The following is an 18,896-nucleotide window of genomic DNA, read 5'->3' on the forward strand; positions in this document are numbered from 1 at the left end:
TATTCCTTGAGACCACATGTTTTTATTGAGCAAGAACACAATTTTTTGCACTAAAGCCAAGTAGTCGTGATTAAAGCCACGTAGTCGTGATCTTCAAGTAAATGTTTCTGTTATGCCGTTTAATTTTAAAATAGATCCATGTTTTTCATAAAGTTTGATCTTTCATTAAAAAAATTATTTCTTGTTGTGCAAACATGTTTTTGCAATAAAACATAACATAACCAATTCATAATCATGATAATATACAATAAAACTTTCTTCTTCTTCTTCTTCTTCTTCTTTTTTTTTTTTTTTTCATCATTGACCTTAAAATACATTTCTAATTATCCTACAATTCTAAAACATGTTATGACACTAAAAATATATATTTAAATATGAGGTATAATATTTACAAAATACCCATTATGATACAAGCACCTCATCTCTCATTGATGTGGTGGGGGAAGGGAAACAGACATGCTTCCTAGACTCGTATACTCCGAAGCAAATTCTTCATCGCTTTTGCCCAGCATATCCTTCAAGCTACTCTCAACTTTGCTTCCCTTGAGCACCCAGAATCTCGGTTTTATCTTCTTCTCCAATGAGTAGCTAAAATACCTCGGATAGTCCACCACATCAGTTATCGGCTTCTCCATTGTGTTCACCAGGAATTCTACCTTTGGTCTCAAAACCTCGTCAATGCTGTATCCAAGAAGAGGAGAGAACCTACGGACCATAGATCCAATATCCTTTCCTGATAGCCCAAGTCTCATCAAGTACGTCATCCTGCAGATCGCACCCCATTCACAATGACAACAATTATGCTGAAATTCCAGATTTATGCATTGTCATCATTAAAAATAAGACATTGATGCTGTTGAAGTAATTCATCTTCATTTCTTTTCCAGCATGTGAGAGAGATCATGCTTAAAAAAAAATAATAAATAAATAAAAAATAAAAAAGATAATTGGTGAAATTTGTAACCCTTTAGAAGTAGGAAATAATGAAGCAATGGCTATTGTATTTATTTAAGCAAAAGAGCATTTACCTAGGAAGTAAAGTTCTGTCAACGTCAGTCACAAGAAGCTCGGGATATTTTTTTATTACACGAGGAAGGTGCGCTCTTGAAACACCAATATCAGTGAGGAACTCAAGTTTTTTCTTGAGAGTTTTCTCGATGCTGGTAGCAAAAATTTCGGGGCATCGACCAATTATCCTTTGAATATTTTCTTTATCAAGTCCCAGATCTTCCAAAAATGAAATGACCTATACATAGCAATTAGAAAAATACTAAATAAACTTTGACAAAATTATGTGCGCACTTTAAAAGCGTGTCAGTTGCATTTGACATAATCTCATTCTTGGTAGATATCATCAACAAATAATCTCATGATTTTACCTTCATCCCAATTGAATCACTTGGAGAGTTTTGTATACACTGAGACAACATGGCAAAAGGTTGGTGGTAGGGAAATTTAACAATATGTTACAGGCCCTTAGGGGGGACTCTCAAATAAGGTACTTACATAAAATGGTCTGAAATGCTAGTACGCCCAATCTATGAATAGTAGGCACTATCAACATGCCTAAACGTGAATCAATCCCCGAACTGCCATGAAAAGGAACATCGTATTTCAGGTCACTCGATGTACTTGACATAGGCTCACTGGAGCTGGATCCTGATAAATGACTGCCGACTACTTCACAGATAGACAGGCATTTCGAGTTTCGGATCCCCTCCATTTTGAACATCTTTCATTCTTCTTCTAGTCTAACAACCCACTAAATATTGGATAAGATTCACTCTAACATGGGAGCCGCTTGAGATGAATGGTAGTCATTATGACAGATGTGTTCAAGCAGTTCAGGTTGACCTGCAATTATATATATATATATCTTGGGCATCATGAATCATGTTCATAGTTGAAGTGTACCCACAATCAGTAAGACCAAGGCATGGTGGGTACACAAGCATTGGCGGTCAACTGGGAATTCAAGGTACTTTAAGGATTGTTCGGGAATTACTTATCAAAAAAAAAATTCTCCAACCTAGCACACTAAAGGGTACAATTGAAGAAGAGCCTTCAAACTTTTTTTTATAAGTATTCGAAATATCATTAGAAAGGTAAAGCACTCCCAAATACACAGGAAGTATACGAGAAAACACCTAGTTAGGAGCAAAAAAAAAAAAAAAAAATATATGATAACTTATTACCAAAAGATATAAACTAAAGCAACTGTCTAAAGATACAGAGTATTGAATAATAAAGACTGAATCTCCCCCAAAATCCTCTCACGATCATCAGAGCTTTTATCGTTCCTCTCCCTCCATAAACAGCACAAAAGGCTCGAATGCAACATTTTTCGCACAACACTCCGAGAGCTGCCAGCAGTCCACTAACAAATATAGGCATAACCCAAGACAACTCAAATTGACTGAAAAACACATTCCAAATGGCAGAAGTAACTTCACAATAGAGAAGAAGATGGTCCACGGACTCTCTATTCATTTTACACATGCAGCCCCTATCGACCACAATGATGTGCCACTTCTTGAAATTATTTATAGTTAAGATCTTCCCAAGGGCTGTCAATCAAGCAAAAAATGCCACCCTGAAAGGAATCTTCCATGGGAAACGAAATCTGTCATTACAAGCCATGACACTATAGAAGAATTTAACAACAAACCTCTTTTGGTGGGGATCCACCTTAACTTGTCTTCACCTTCCCATCTCGCTCTAACTGAATACAACACCCCAAAGAATGAGACAAAGACATCCACCTCTCAATCCTCAACCACCCTACCAAAGCTCACGTTCCACTGAATTGAGACATCGGAAAGCTCTAGGAGAGCCACAACAAAAGCATCCTTTTGCGCAAGTAATACCAAATAAATCTGGAAAAGCATCCTTAAGGGTCCTATCCTCATACCATAGGTCGTGCCAAAATCTAATTTTGAAGCCATCTCCCACCCCAAATTTGGTATGACTTGAAAACTTCCCCCAACCCTGTTGAAGATGGAAACTACCAACATACTATGATTCTTCTTTATTTATTATGATTGTAATAGTCTTTATTTCTTTACATACTAATCTATAGGTTTCTTCTATTTAAACCTATGCAATCATATGAAAAAATTACAAGCAAGTAATAAGAATTTTCCTTCTCTCTTTATTTTCTATATGGTATCAGAACCGAATTAGGGTTCCTTTGTTTTGGGTTCTTCGGTTCTTTTTTTTTTTTTTTCTCTGCCAGCCGTTGTTACTTCTTTGTGATTGTGCAACTAGATGTGGCTCACCATCATCTAAGTCGCACGGTCCACAGAAGGTCCAACTGGCGTTCTCTGGGCTGTTTCTCTGACGAATGGTGGCGATTTGGTGAGCACTTGATCCATCCCTAACACTAATCACTATTGTTAGTATTTTATGTTGGCTACATTCTGAATGACAAAAACACTTTATGTAATGGTTGCTATTTAAACAGGATTATCAGTCTTATTTAGAATCTTCAAATTTTATGGACAGTGTTTATTTCAAGCTATGTGCCTTGACACAAGTTTCTAGAAGATGTTCATGAAGATTCCATGCAAATTCCAAGTCAGCTAGTCAGTTCCAGTGCAACCGTCTAGACGGGCCTTTAAAGGCGTCCGGACGCCCCACAGTGTCTAGAAGCTTCAACGATGAAAACGTTCGGACGTCAGGGCAACACCGTCCGGACGCTAAGTCAAGCTTCTCCAATTTCAACTCGGAGTTAGATTTCAGTCGACACTTGTTTGGAAAGTTTCTACAAGACGTTCGGACGACGTGGCAACTTGTCCAGACGATATCTAGAATATTTCGGGTTTCCTTTACGAGCGCGGAGAGGAGTTACAGCGAAGACCGCCCGGACGTGGTCTTGTTTTGAGAAGAATCGCGCTATTCTAGAGAGACGGTCGTAGAAGACTGTCCGGACGAGGCTATCTTCCGTCCGGACGCTCCATAGTCAAAGTTCGAATTTGTCTTCTGAAGCCCATATAAAGAGGGCTCTAGGCTTGTTATTTGTAAAAATTCAGTATAAAATTCCACAGTGCTTAGAGAGGGTGTTTAGGGAGAATTGAAGATCCGCTAGCTCTCTAGCCATTGCCGGTGTGTGCTACCTTTGTTCGTGTGAAGTCTATCTTAGGGGTCGGCCCTAAGGTAAATGAATTCATCAAAGACCCCTTCAAGTAGGAGACTTGGTTGAGAAACGTTCACGATGTGCTTCGTGTTATAGTTAAAAGGTATGACTACTGTAATAGTTTTTATGAGTACGAGTGCTTTATAACTTGCTTTGTCTTTGGATAGTGAATTTCCTGGGTTTGGCTGTCCCGGAATGGTTTTTCTCTTCACAGAGTTTCCACTTCGTCAACAAATATCTTGTCTATTTTCTTTTTCGCATTTACGATATTTTGTTAAACACAAACACACACTTGGTTGTTTAGAAGTCATATTTTATTTTCAACTGTGTTTGATGAATCAATTGTGAACAAGGTGGTCTTCCTTGGCTTGTTCGGCGATTTCTGTTTTGATCTGGAGTTTTAGAGGCCTATTGGAGTACGTGACCGACAGCGCGTGGACCTCTAATGTAACGACCCACCCTCAATGACACAATATTGTCCGCTTTTGGCTCCCCAAACGAGACTTCCCAGGAGGTCACCCATCCTGGGATTGCTCTCGCAGAAGCACGCTTAACTGCGGAGTTCTGATAGGTTCATAACCATCACGGCTTTAAAACGCGTTGTGTCATAAAGGGTGCATTTATGCATATAAGCACATCTTCATTCCCAGGCGATGTGGGACGTCACAATCACCCCCTCTTTGGACCCAGCGTCCCCGCTGGCGTCCCTCATTGGGCTTGTGCACGCTCCCACCATCTCAGGCTGGGCAATGGCTCTGATACCATTTGTAACGACCCACCCCCAATGACACAATATTGTCTGCTTTTGGCTCCCCAAACCAGACTTCCCAGGAGGTCACCCATCCTGGGATTGCTCTCGCAGAAACACGCTTAACTGCGGAGTTCTGATAGGTTCATAACCATCACGGCTTTAAAACGCGTTGTGTCATAAAGGGTGCATTTATGCATATAAGCACATCCTCATTCCCAGGCGATGTAGGACGTCACATCTAACGACAGCAAAACGATTCTGTTCTGCATGACTAAACGATACGTCATTCTATGACTAGTTGAGAATGACATGTCGTTCAGAAGGGAGTTACTGCTCTGTCATTCAGCCCTAATGAAACGACTTGCAGTTTAGCAAAAACAAGTATGACATAAACGGCCTGCAGTTTAGGAAAAAAAGAAAAAAGAAAAGGGCAGATGCTAATTGTAGAATAATCAGTATTCTTTTATGGTTCAATTTTAGTATTCTCTTTTACTTGTAATCTTTTTTGAGCCCACCGGTTGTGTTGGAGCAATTTATTTGGTTGGGTGTCTGATTTAAAAATGTCAGAGACAAATAAGACGAAAAGGGTAACGAGTCAAGTGACCTCCCATGGTGAAAATCCAACACTTCAAATCACAACTATCAAATTGGATGGGCTCAATTATCTTTTATCATAATCTGCTCTTTTGTCTATTAAGAGCAAAGGGAAGATGGGATACTTGAATGGTAGAATTCAAGAACCAAAGCCCAATGATCCTACTTATGATAAATGGGAAACAGAAAATTCTACTGTCATGGCATGGTTGTTGCATTCAATGCAAGCGGAAATCAATCAATGGTACTTATTTCTTCATACAACAAAAGAGGTTTGGGATGATGCTGCTGCTCAGACATATTCCAAAGTGGGGAATGCTACACTAAAATATGACTTGCAGTGTCGAATCCATGGACTAACCCAAGGTGATTGGCTAGTAGCCACTTATTTTCATAAGCTCCGTAGTTTGTGGCAGGAGTTAGATCATTAACAGAATTTGCAATCTGTGTGTACTGCTGATGCCATTAAAATTAAGATGATTGAAGAGGAACGCATTTATGAGTTCTTAAGTGGATTGAATTCAGAGTATGATCCTGTGCGGGTTCAGATTTTTGGGAAGGAACCTCTTCCATCACTACAAGAGCTTTTTTCATACATTCAAATTGAGGAGAGTCTTCGTAGCACCATGCTTTATCCCAGTTCACAGACCCAATCTGCTCTTGTGGGTACATCTCAACACACTTTGAGAGATAATTTCAAAGTTCGTGATAGTGGCAGAATAGCAAATGCATGTAATAGGTCGCGACATACTTGGAAGACTTGCTGGAGACTTCATGGCCGTCCTACTCGAGATCGTGGGGGTCGCACAAGTGGAGGAACCAAGCCTCGAGCCCATCATACTTCCACAATTGAGATGACCATTCCCACACTTAATACTCATCCCTCTACTACTGATATGGAGGGACTAAGTAAAGACAAGATAGAAGCACTTCGTCGACTTATGTCTCGATTAGACACACCTTCTGCTGCATTCTCCTTCGTTCTTACAGGTAATTTAGCCATTGCTTTGCATGCATCTGCTACCCCCTCTAATGATCTGTGGATCATTGACTCTGGTGCCTCTAATCATATGACTGGTATGTTTCCTTTATTTTTCGTCATCTAATCCTTGTTCAGGTATAGACAAAGTTAGAATAGCTGACAATTCTCTGTCGCCAATGTCAGGTAAAGGATCTGTTTCTGTCACCCCTTCTATGACCTTGGCCTCAATCCTTCATGTCCCTAATATTGCTGCTAATCTATTATCCATTGCACGTATTACCATTGAGTTGAACTGTCGAGTAATTTTTTACTCTACTATTGCTTCTTTCAAGACCTAGTCACAAGGAAGATGATTGGCAGTGGTAGCTTGAAGGATGGCTTGTACTATCTGGACTCTCAGCCCAACACACAAAGTCGGCTCATACAGGCTTATCATATGGTTCGGGCGGATGACTTTGCAACTAGAATTTGGCTTAGGCATCAACACTTAGGGCACCCTTACTTTTTAATTTTACAACGCATGTTTCCTGCGCTATTTTTGCATAATAATGTATCTAAGTTTCAATGTGAAACTTGTGGACTTTCAAAACACCATCGTGTGTCTTTTTCTCCTAGTATCAATAAAAGTAATGCACCTTTTGTTCTCATTCATATTGATCTGTGGGGCCCTTCACGAGTGGTCTCTTTATCTAGTTATCGGTGGTTTGTCTCCTTTATTGATGATTTTTCTCAGACCCCATGGATCTACTTGTTAAAGGACAAAAGTGAAGTGTTTTCTATGTTTCGAATGTTTCACAAGATGGTTCAGACTCAGTTTAATACCATGAAAAAAATTGTTCATTTTTTTTTTTTTGATAAGTATGAATTCATTAAAAAGCGCAGAGGGGCGCAACCCTAGTACACAGGAAGTATACAAAGGAGCCCCTAAAAAAAGGACTGAAACGAACAAGAAAGTAAAAAATCAGCGTACGGCATACTACCCAAGCTATGCGCCAACACCCAAAGATATAGCATATTAAGCACATTTCTACAAAGAGCCCCAACCTGTACCTCCACATCCTCAAAAAGCCTCGAATTTCTCTCACGCCACAAGCCCCACAAGACACATAGAGGAACCTGCTTCCAAATACGGTGAACAAGACCACGACCCAGCAAAGTGCCCCAAGCACTAAATAAATCCACAACACTACTAGGCATAACCCACTCCACCCCAAACAATCTATAAAAAGAACTCCAAACAATCTGAGCCACGTCACAATGAAGAAGAAGATGATCAACGGATTCCCCATGCTTCTTACACATAACACACCACTCTACCACCACAATAGCACGCCTACGTAAATAGTCATGAGTTAAAATCTTCCCTAAAGCCGCTGTCCAGACAAAGAACGCAACCCGCTTCGGAGCTTTGACACACCATATACTCTTCCAAGGAAAGGAAGTCGTCTCGTGACAAACTAAAGCTCTATAAAAAGACTTCACTTCAAAATTCCTCCTCTTGGAAAGAATCGACCCCGCCCTATCAACCTCCCCATGCCGAACCCTAGTAGAGTATAACTGTTCGAAGAAGGACATCACCATCTCCACCTCCCAATCTTGAACATTGCGCGTAAAGAGAACATTCCAATGAGCCACGCCTCCTACCACAGACAAATTATCCACCACCCAAGCTTCAGGAAAACGCGCAATAGAAAATAAAGCTGGAAAACCAAGCTTGAGAGGCCTATCCCCACACCATAAATCATGCCAGAAGTGAATATGAGACCCATCACCCACCTCAAAACGCAAAAACTTGACAACATTATCCCACCCCTTTCGAATAAACTTCCAAACACCGACTCCAAAAGGCCCCGTCACCGGCAAAGAACACCAACCTCCCCTCACACTCCCATACTTCACCTCAATCACCGATCTCCATAAAGCATCGCGCTCCTGAGAAAATCTCCAGATCCACTTCCCCAATAAGGCATGATTAAAATTGATAACATTACGAACTCCCAGTCCACCAGCCTTTATTAGAGTACAAATACGATGCCAATGGACTAGATGAAATTTAGCCTCATCACCCATACCACTCCACAGAAATTCCCTTTGAAGCCGCTCCAGTTTCTTAGCTACACTCACAGGAATAAGGAACAAAGATAAATAATAAGAAGGAATGCTAGAGAGAGTAGTGTGAATCAACGTCACCCTACCACCCTTGGATAAATAAAGTTTCTTCCAACTAGCCAGCCTTCGTTCCACCTTCTCAATAACCCCATTCCAAATAGAAATAGACTTGAAAGACGCTCCCAACGGCATACCCAAATAAGTCATCGGCAGAAACCCAATTTTACAACCCAGAATATGTGCCAAAGACTCCACATCTTCCACCTCGCCAATAAGGACCAATTCGGACTTGCCTAAATTGATCCTCAACCCTGACACCGCTTCGAAACATAAGAAAGTACACCTCAAATTTCGAACGTTCTCAGCCTGTGCTCCACATAAAATTAAGGTATCATCCGCAAACAGTAAGTGATTCACCACTAAAGCTTCATTACCCCTAAGACCCACTAAGAAACCTGACAGCAATCCTTGACGCATAGACGCATACAACATCCTGCTGAGCGCTTCCATAACCACCACAAACAGTAAAGGAGAAAGAGGATCACCTTGCCTAATCCCCCACGAGCTCTGAAAAAAACCAAAAGGGGTACCATTAACCAAAATGGAAAATTTTACTGACGATATGCAAAATTTAATCCATTTCCTCCACCTCTCCCCAAACCCACACCTCTGAAGCATGTAAAGAAGGAAATCTCAATTCACGTGATCATAAGCTTTCTCCAAATCCAGTTTGCACAATAACCCGACCTCCCCTGACCGCAATTGGCTATCCAAACATTCATTGGCTATAAGAACTGAATCCAAGATTTGCCTTCCACCAATAAAAGCATTCTGAGAGCTCGAAATAATTTTTTCCAACACTGATTTGAGCCTGTTAGCAAGGACCTTAGAAATAATTTTGTAGACCCCTCCCACCAAACTAATAGGCCTAAAATCCTTAACCTCCAACGCATCTGCCTTCTTAGGAATAAGGGAAACAAAAGTTGCATTCAAGCTCCTCTCAAACTGGCAACTATTATGAAATTCTGAAAATACTGCCATAATATCTTTTTTGAGAACCCCCCAACATTGCTGAAAGAACGCCATAGAAAAACCATCTGGACCCGGAGCCTTATCCCCGTTCATCTCCCGCACCACCTCCCGCACCACCTCCCACACCTCAAGTTCCTCAAAACCTCATTCTAACCAGAGACACTCATCCGCATCAATGGAGGAGAAAGAAATCCCATCCACCCTTGGCAGCCATGAATTTTGCTCAGTGTACAGTGAGTCGTAATAATTCACAATATGATCCTTAATTTCCACCGGATTAGAAGACAAAGCCCCATTGATCCTTAAGACTCCCACATGGTTGAACCTCCGATGCGAATTAGCCATCCTGTGAAAGAATTTAGTATTATTATCCCCTTCCTTTAGCCACAGAGCCCGAGATTTTTGCCTCCAATTAACCTCCTCACACAGGAGAGTTTTTTCCAGCTCCCTGATCATGTCTGACTTCTGAACCCGCTCCTCCTCCACTAGCCCCCGAGCTTCTTCAAAACACTCCAGCTCATTAATACCTTCCAATAATTCCTTCTTCTTCTTCCCCACCTCCCCGAAAACCTCCGCATTCCATTTCTTCAAATCCACCTTTAAAGCTTTCAACTTGTTAGCCAGCACAAAACTTGGCAAACCTTGAAAAACATAAGACTCCCACCAACGTTGCACAAGATCTACAAAGCCATTGGATTTGAGCCACATGTTTTCAAATTTGAAGTATCCTTTCCCTTCTCTTTGCGCTCCACAATCCAACATCAAAGGAAAATGATCCGATACAAGTCTAGGCAAACGACTTTGTGACACATCAGGGTAATGTTCTTCCCATTCCGAAGATAAAAGGAATCTATCAATTTTAGACCATACCTGATTATTGGACCAAGTGAAATGCCCTCCTTGGAGAGGAACATCCACCAAACTTTGCCCATGAATGAACTCAAAGAACTCTTCCATAGCAACAGAAAAACCACCAACACCGGAACGCTCACTTGGAAACCGCACCACATTGAAATCTCCCCCAAAACACCACAGCCTATCCCACCAACTCATCAATCCAGCCATCTCATTCCACAACACCCTCCTCTCTCCATCATCATTAGGCCCATACACACCCCCAAACGCCCACATAAAATTATCATCAACGTTACGCAGCGAAACAGCTAACGTATATCGACCCACGCAATCATCTACCTTCTCCACAACCCTCCTATCCCACATAATTAGAATCCCACCTGACGCCCCACTAGCCCCCATAAAACACCAATCCACATGACGGCAACCCCATAAACTTCGAACCACCTCTCTAGAAATGACTTCCATTTTAGTCTCCATCAAACACACCAAATCAACCTTCCAATCTCTAATGAGCCCTTTAATACGCAACCTCTTGTCTAGCTCATTAATCCCCCTAACAGTCCACGATAGAATTTTAAGTTTCATTAACACCAAACAAGCCCCTACCCTTACCTCTCCTTCTATAAGATTCCTCCCCCTTCTTGTCATAGTTAATGGAACAATCCAACCGCTTAATCTCCCTATGACCTTTCACTCCTGACGCAGTGGGAACCGTAGCCGAAGAATCGGCCCGCCTGGCTTCAATTAGTTCAAACAAAGCCAACAATTTATCTTCAAATTGGTCACAAGACACTCCTATTAGCTTAGGGATAATTGCATCGTTGGTCCCTGTGGTATGCCATAATTATTTCACTCCTTATGGTTTAAAAAGTTCATGGGAGGTCCCTGTGCGACACGTGTCCATCTTAATAAAAAAAAATATAAATTTATTAAAAAATAAATAAAAATACTTATTTTTTTTTTAAAAAAAAGAAAAAAAGAAAAAAAGAAAAAAAGAAAAAAGGGAAGCAAGACCCCCAGGGGTGGCATGGGTGGCCCGCGGCCACCCCCAGTGGCTGGGGGTGGCCATCGGGCCACTCCTGGATCTTAAAAGGGTGGCCCGAAGGCCACCCCCATGCAACTGGGGGTGGCTGCGCGCCACCCCCGACCACTGGGGGTGGCCCAGCCACCCCTTGCTGCTTTTTTTTTTTGGTTTTTTTTTTTTTTTGAATTTTAATTTTTTTTTTAAATAAGTATATTTATTTATTTTTTAATAAATTTATACTTTTTATTAAGATGGACACGTGTCGCCATCTTATTGGCGACACGTGGCGCTGACGTGGCATTTGAAAGAATCTGTTAAAAAATTTAACAGAATTTGACGCTAGGGATCGATTTGTAATTATTACATAGCACAGGGACCTCCCATGAACTTTTTAAACCATATGGAGTGAAAAATAATTATGGCATACCATAGGGACCAACGGTGCAATTATCCCATTAGTTTATAGTAACTCGTCACCCTCGCCATCACCCATCTAGGAGACACATTCAAGCTTGAATCCTTGTCCAACTCCACTGCCAGAGGCAGAATTGATAACGGGCTCAAACCCTCCACCTCATCACCTACACCACCCTCCACTATCGCAGACCTTAGAACAGATTGAGCACCAAAAGAGGACATCTCCTTTGAACCCTCCTGCTTACAAGGAATGCCCCCAGGAAAAACTCCCTCCTCCAGGATCGAAACAATATCCAACCCATTCCTACACCCCAAACCAGAACAAGACTTAAGGGAAAGGCCAGAAACCAACGGAGAAATAGAGGGGGAAAACTTTGAAACAACCAAAGAAACCGGAGGGTTCGAACCAGCCCCGACACCCAACGCATCTTCTACATGCACCTGAGAAACACCTGAAACAAGATTGGTCTCCAGACCAAGAACGGACAGCGAAATCCCAGAATTAGGTTCCAGTTGGGGGGCCAAGCTAGCCAAAACAGGGATAACAGTGGAAGAATCCGACCCACCGGAAATCTCTGGACTCACCGAAGAGAAGCCCAGCAACTCAGGCGAACCCACACCATCCTCCAAAACCGCTGCCCCGTAATCAAGCTGAGGACCTCGCACGGGTTTGGGAGACCGAAGCTCCGGACCAGATAGACCAGATGAAAGCGACATAGAATAAGACCCACCGGAAAACTCAAAGACTGCCGAATGTTTCTCTGACCCACCGTAACCCGACGTCGGCGACGGATCCACCTCTGGACACACAGACGAATTAGCTAATGGGTCCGAGACGATGGGTTTTGGGACTATTAGGACCCAACGCAATCTCCTCTTCTTTTTCTTGGTCTTGTTCTTCCGCCCAACTCGTTTGGACTTAAGGCCAGGCCCAAACGAAGAAAGCCCCTCACAAACTCTGCTAAGAACTTGGTCCACGTCAGCCTTCAACTTCTCCAGCTGGCTTTTCCACAACAAAAGAGAGGGGAACGTGTGAACCACACCTGTCAGCTGAGAATCTGCAGAGTGATCACCAAGGAAGATATCCTTCTTGCCTCGAGCAGCAGAATTTTCAAGCAGCCGACTGACACCCATCCCTTCCTCCACGTTCTCTGCATCACAACGGTCACAAGGGACCTTTACCGAAGGCTTCTCTGAACGGTACAGCTTCTTCTCCTTCACCGAGAGAACACGGTGCTTCGCCTCTACCGGAACCACTGGGAGAGATAGCTTCTTCTCCACCTCCAGGCAATTGGCGCCCCTGCACAGAACCTCCACGAAGGAAGACTCCGATTTTGCCGGGAGAGACGACAAGGACTGAAGGGGCAGAACCTTCAATATCAACATCAACATCACCTGCTCTCCGCATCTTCTCTGGATTTGATGTTGAACGCAACAAGCCATGCCCATCCGGGAAATTAAGAAAATCTCTGACCTTCCCCAACTCAATAACGACTTTCCTCCAGCCCCACCCCTCATACCCTTCAGGAAAGTAGATAATCCCTCTCCGGCCACCCACAGCATAAGCTGCCACTTCGAGGAATCTACCACCTGCGTTACCACCTCATCTAACAATAAGCACCTTAGACCCCTCTCTGCAGGACCTAACAAAGTCCTTATCCCCCGGGTACCACAGCAAACTCTCCATCGTCGACACTAGCCAACCAACACTTTGAGCACCAAGCAGTACCAGCCCTGAGAAATTCCTCCTCCTTTCTTCCAGTCTCACCACCGAGGCTCCTTCTACTACCGTAAACACAAACGACTTTCCCTCCACGCAACACCGCCTCTCCATCTCCTTAAGTACCAAAGGAGGATATATTCCTAAACTCCATTCAAAGCTTCAAGGACAGCCATTCACGGAAATCATGAACAGAAATGCCCCTTAAACTCCACAACAAGTAACAATAGAGGCCAAAAGAAATATCCTCCAATGTAGCTCTACTGAGTTATCCTAAGTTGTTCATTATGACAATGGAGGTGAATATATGTTTGGTAATCTTGAGACGTATTTTCGAGAGCAAGGTATTATACACCAAACCACATGTCGATACTCCGCAGGAAAATAGTGTTGTTGAACAGAAAAATCGGCATCTTTTAGAGGTAACTTGATCCCTAATGCTTGACACGCATGTTCCCAAATCTTATTAGGGGGACGCCTTACTCACTGCTACATATCTCATCAAAAGGACGCATTCTCAGGTATTAGATTTCAAAACACCTCTCGAGGTGTTGTCCCCACCTTTCCCTACGTCAAAAGGTGTTTTTTCCAAAAGTTTTTTTGTTGTGTTTGCTTTGTCCATGTTCATGTTCCTGCTAGAAGTAAGTTAGACCCTCACGCCCTCAAATGTGTTTTTGTGGGCTATTCTGCTACCAGAACGGGTACAAATGTTATCACCCCCCATCGAGAAAACACTTTGTCTCTATGGATGTCACTTTCTTTGAACCACAATCATACTTCTCTTCATCCCAAACTCCTCTTCAGGGGGAGAGTAAGATTGAAGAGGATTTTTTTGACTCTGTTACCTGTCCCTATTCCTATGCCGAAGCCGGAGCAACAATAGCTTACTAATGAACGAAAAAAATAAGACCATTCCTGATGCTACATGCCAAACATCTAATCCTGGCTCAGGTAATACTACTTCTACTTCTGATATGAATTATGTAATACCTTCTGCCCATTGCACAACGCAAAGGAGTTAGGTCATGTACACACCATCCAATTTCTGATTTTGTTTCTTATCAACACATTTTTTCATCATATCATTTCTTTGTATCCAAATTGTCTTTTTTGTCTGTCCCTAGAAATCTACAGGAAACACTTAGTGATCCAAAATGGAGGGCAGCGATGCAAAAGCTCTTCACAAAAACAAGACTTGGGATTTGGTTAAATTACCTAATGAAAAGAAGGTTGTTGGCTGTAAGTTGGTGGTCACTATCAAGCATAAGGTCGATGGTTCTGTGGAACGATACAAAGTCAGACTTGTTGCAAAAGGCTTTACTCAGACCTATGGGATTGATTATGAGGAAACATTTGCTTCAATAGCAAAGATGAACTCAATTAGGGTTCTACTGTCTATAGCTGCAAACTTGGATTGGCCTCTACATCAATTTGATGTGAAAAAATGCATTTCTTCCATGAAGACCTAGAAGAAGAAGTATACATGGAAATTCCCCCTGGATTGGAAGATTCATCCTTAGTGGGAAAAGTGTGCAAACTAAAGAAGGCTTTGTATGGCCTAAAACAATCTCCAAGAGTATGGTTCGAGCGATTTTCCCGAGCTATGCAGAGATTTGGTTACAAGCAAAGTCGGGTGATCATACACTCGTCATTAAGCATTCCTCTCAAGGAAAGGTAACAGCTTTAATTGTGTATGTTGATGATATTGTCTTAACAAGAAATGATGATGGGGAGATACAGAACTTAAAACACTGTCTTGCTAATGAGTTTGAAATAAAGGACTTGGGGAGTCTGAAATATTTTCTTGGCATTGAGATAGCAAGGTCAAAGCATGGTATATTTATCTCCCACCAAAAATACATACTTGATCTTCTTAAGGAAATAGGAATGCTCAGATGTAAAGCCACTGACAATCCAATAGAGGTAAATGTTAAACTGGGAGAAGGTAGAGAGCCCTTTGGTGGATAAGGGCATATACCAACGATTGGTTAGACAGTTGATTTATTTATCTCATACCCGTCCAGACATTGCATATGCGGTTAGTGTGGTGAGTCAATTTATGCATTCTCCACGAGAGCCTCATATGGAAGCAATTTATCACATTTTTCGCTACTTAAAATCCTCACCAGGTAAAGGGCTGTTGTTTTCTCAACATGATCATTTCAAAATAGAAGCCTATACAGATGCAAATTTGGTTGGCTCGATTATGGATCGACGATCCACGTCAAGTTATTGCACATTTGTAAGAGGTAATTTGGTTACATGGTGGAGCAAGAAATAGTCTATGGTTGCTAGATCTAGTGCAAAAGCAGAATTTAGAGCTATAGCTCAAGGAGTGTGTGAAACATTATGGTTGACGATACTCTTGAAAGAGCTTGGGTTTGACTCAAACGACTCAAATCAATTGTATTGTAATAATAAAGCAGCAATCAGTATTGCTCATAATCTAGTCCAACATGATCGAACCAAGCATATTGAAATTGTTCGACACTTTATTAAAGAAAAGCTCCGAGAAGGTATCATCTGCACACCATATGTGAAGACAAAAGAACAACTGACGGATATGTTGACAAAGGGTGTGTCTAGTAGTATTTTTCATTCAGCCTTATCCAAGCTGGGCATGTGAGACATAGCCTTCTGAGGGGTTTTCTCCGGCACTTGAGTCCTCTGAAGTTGGGTTAGTTTTCGGTGCCTCTTCTTTGGAGCGGCTGCGTTGGGAGAAAGGCTCCGCTTTTCTCTTCCGGTGATGTCAAAAAGTGGGGCTCGCATCTACCCGTCGGAGTCCAAATCCGTTCTGAGATATCACCGGAGATCGAAGGCAAAAACTGCTCAGATGGATACTTCTCTGTTTGAGGAGGCAGTTGGGAGAAAGGCTCTGCTTTTCTCTTCTGATGATGTCGGAGAGTGGGGTCCCATCTACCCGTCCGAGTCCAAATCGGTTCTGAGATACCAACTGAGATCGAAGGCAAAAACTGCTCAGATGGATACTTCTTTGTATGATGAGGCTGTGACAACCCTCGGTGCTCCTCAACACCGTTTTTGGGGGCTTCTTCTCAGGCCATGGGTGGGACCGTGGTCCAGTCCTCGCCGAAGCCAGCTGGAGGAGTGCTCGGTAAGTCTCCTCCGTCTAGCCTTCTTTGAGAAGGATTTCTTCTCCCGAGTGTTCTCTCTCCTTTGAGTGGTTGCGCCTCTCCAATCGCTGAAAAGGGCAATGAATTCAGGGTGAATGGTTTGTCCCAATCTCATAAGTGGCCAATATGGTTTGATCCATCTGGAGAGATAGTTGTGTGGGAGCAAAGTGATGAGATTTGGGATGGGGAGGCTGGTGATTCCCCGTACCCTTTGGGTATTCTTCCTCCCAGCATGGCTTTGGATTAGGAAGTGGATAGTAATAAAAATGAATATCCGTCCTTGGCGATTCTGGATACCTTTCAAGAGGACTTTCTTCGAAAAGTTAAGGTTGCATGTCCGAAGTCCAAAGGCAGGAGAGAGATTTTGAATTTGGTAAGCTCCATCAACTACGGAGATGCAAGTGCGTCCACTCGGCATAGGAAAGGGAAGGCTCATGTGCGGTAGCGGGGAATGCTTCTTGAGGGTTCAGGTTTGAGGGTTTTTGGTTTTTTAGGGTTCTTTTTTTGGGGGTTCTTTTTTCTTTTTGTGGGTTGCTCTTTGTGGGTTTTGTGTTTAAGGGATTAGGTCCTTGTGGGTTTGCTTCTTCCTTTTGTGGGCTGGTTTGGTTGTTCGTGTATACTCCTTGTGTACTTAGGAGCGCCTTACGCATTTTACTAAAACTTTTCTTACTTATTAAAAAAACCTTGAGAAGGAGTGTTGAAGATGGTAACTGCCGACATACTATGATTTTTCTTTATTTATTCTGATTGTAATATTGTCTTTATTTCTTTCCATATTAGTCTATAGGTTTCTTCTATTTAAAACTATGCAATCGTATGAAACAATTACAAGCAAGTAATAAGAATTTTCCTTCTCTCTTTATTTTCTACCAACCCTTCCTAATATTCTTCCATAACCTCACTCCATATGCCCCCAGAAGCTCAATAGAGCACTACCCACCCCATGAACTTCCAAATTTAGAGTCCACAACCACTCTCCACCAAACTTTTCTCTCAAGCCCATAGCGCCAAAGCCATTTTCCTAAGAGAGCACACTTGAACATCAACAAGTTCCGAACCCCTAGCCCTCCTTCAAAAATTGGCGTATAAACATTGACCTAACTTACCAGATGATATTTGAACTCTTTGCCTAGCCCACCCCATAAAAAATACATAGAAACTTCTCAATACAGTAAGCAACAACCACAGGGAGAGGAAATAGGGCCACGAAGTACGTAAGTAAATTGGAAAGTGTAATCTTGATGAGGGTAACTCTACCACCCTTAGACAGATACATCCATTTCCAACTAGTCAAATGACGCTCTATCTTCTCAATAACACTGTCCCAAATATGCTTGGCCTTAAAGGTGGCCCCCAACGGTAGGCCAAGATACTTCAAAGGCGGAAAAGAAACCTCGCAACCGAAAATTCCAGCCAACCCATCCACATTATCAATTCCACCCATAGAGAAGCCAGACAAGAAACCCCCACTCAATGCAACAGAAATCATCCTAACCAACGCCTCCATCACAATGACAAACAACAAAGGAGACAGAATCCAATTAGAGCTACTAAAAAAACATGTGTGAGTGCCATTCACAAAAGTTGAGAATCGCACTGAGGAAATATATTGAGCTCTCCAAGAGGCAACATTTCCCCCCAAGACCCTACCTCCTTAGCGTGTGCAGCAGAAAGTCTCGATTAACATGATCATAAGCATTTTCTAAGACCATTTTCCATATGACACCCAGTTCACCGAATCTTATTCTACTATCAAGGCATTCATTGGCAATAAGAATAAGATCAAGGATTTGCCTACCTCGAATAAACGCATTATGCGACTTAGAAATAATCTTCTCCAACACCATCTTAAGCCTGTTTGCTAAAATCTTAGTAATAATTTTGTAAATTACACCCACTAAACTAATCATGCAAAAGTCCTTGGGGTCAACAACCCTTGGAATCTTCAGAATAAGGGCGATGAACCTCGCATTTAGGCTTCTCTCAAACTTCCCACTAGCAGGGAAGTCACGAACGACCTTCATGATGTCCTCTTTTAAAACAACCTAGCAACCTTGGAAGAACACCATAAAGAAACTGACAGGCCTCGTTGCCTCATCACCATTCATAGCTTTTACAACCTCCAACAGCTCCCTTTCCTCAA

At 42.2% G+C, this 18,896-nt stretch overlaps 1 protein-coding gene across 1 annotated transcript in view; it reads right to left on the minus strand.

Annotated features, from left to right (window-relative positions):
* Positions 1–258: 258 nt before the first annotated feature.
* Positions 259–18,896, minus strand: part of LOC133864441 (transcription termination factor MTERF2, chloroplastic) — a 31,714-nt gene continuing 13,076 nt past the window's right edge. The window contains exons 6-7 of the mRNA XM_062300778.1: positions 1,029–1,246; positions 259–765 (exon numbers count right to left, since the gene is read on the minus strand). Of these exons, the coding sequence (XP_062156762.1) occupies positions 426–765; positions 1,029–1,246 (558 nt within the window). The 3' untranslated portion in view covers positions 259–425. The remainder of the gene's footprint in view (positions 766–1,028; positions 1,247–18,896) is intronic.

This window comes from Alnus glutinosa, chromosome 3, assembly GCF_958979055.1.
Source record: "Alnus glutinosa chromosome 3, dhAlnGlut1.1, whole genome shotgun sequence".
In the NCBI taxonomy this organism is placed as follows: domain Eukaryota; kingdom Viridiplantae; phylum Streptophyta; class Magnoliopsida; order Fagales; family Betulaceae; genus Alnus; species Alnus glutinosa.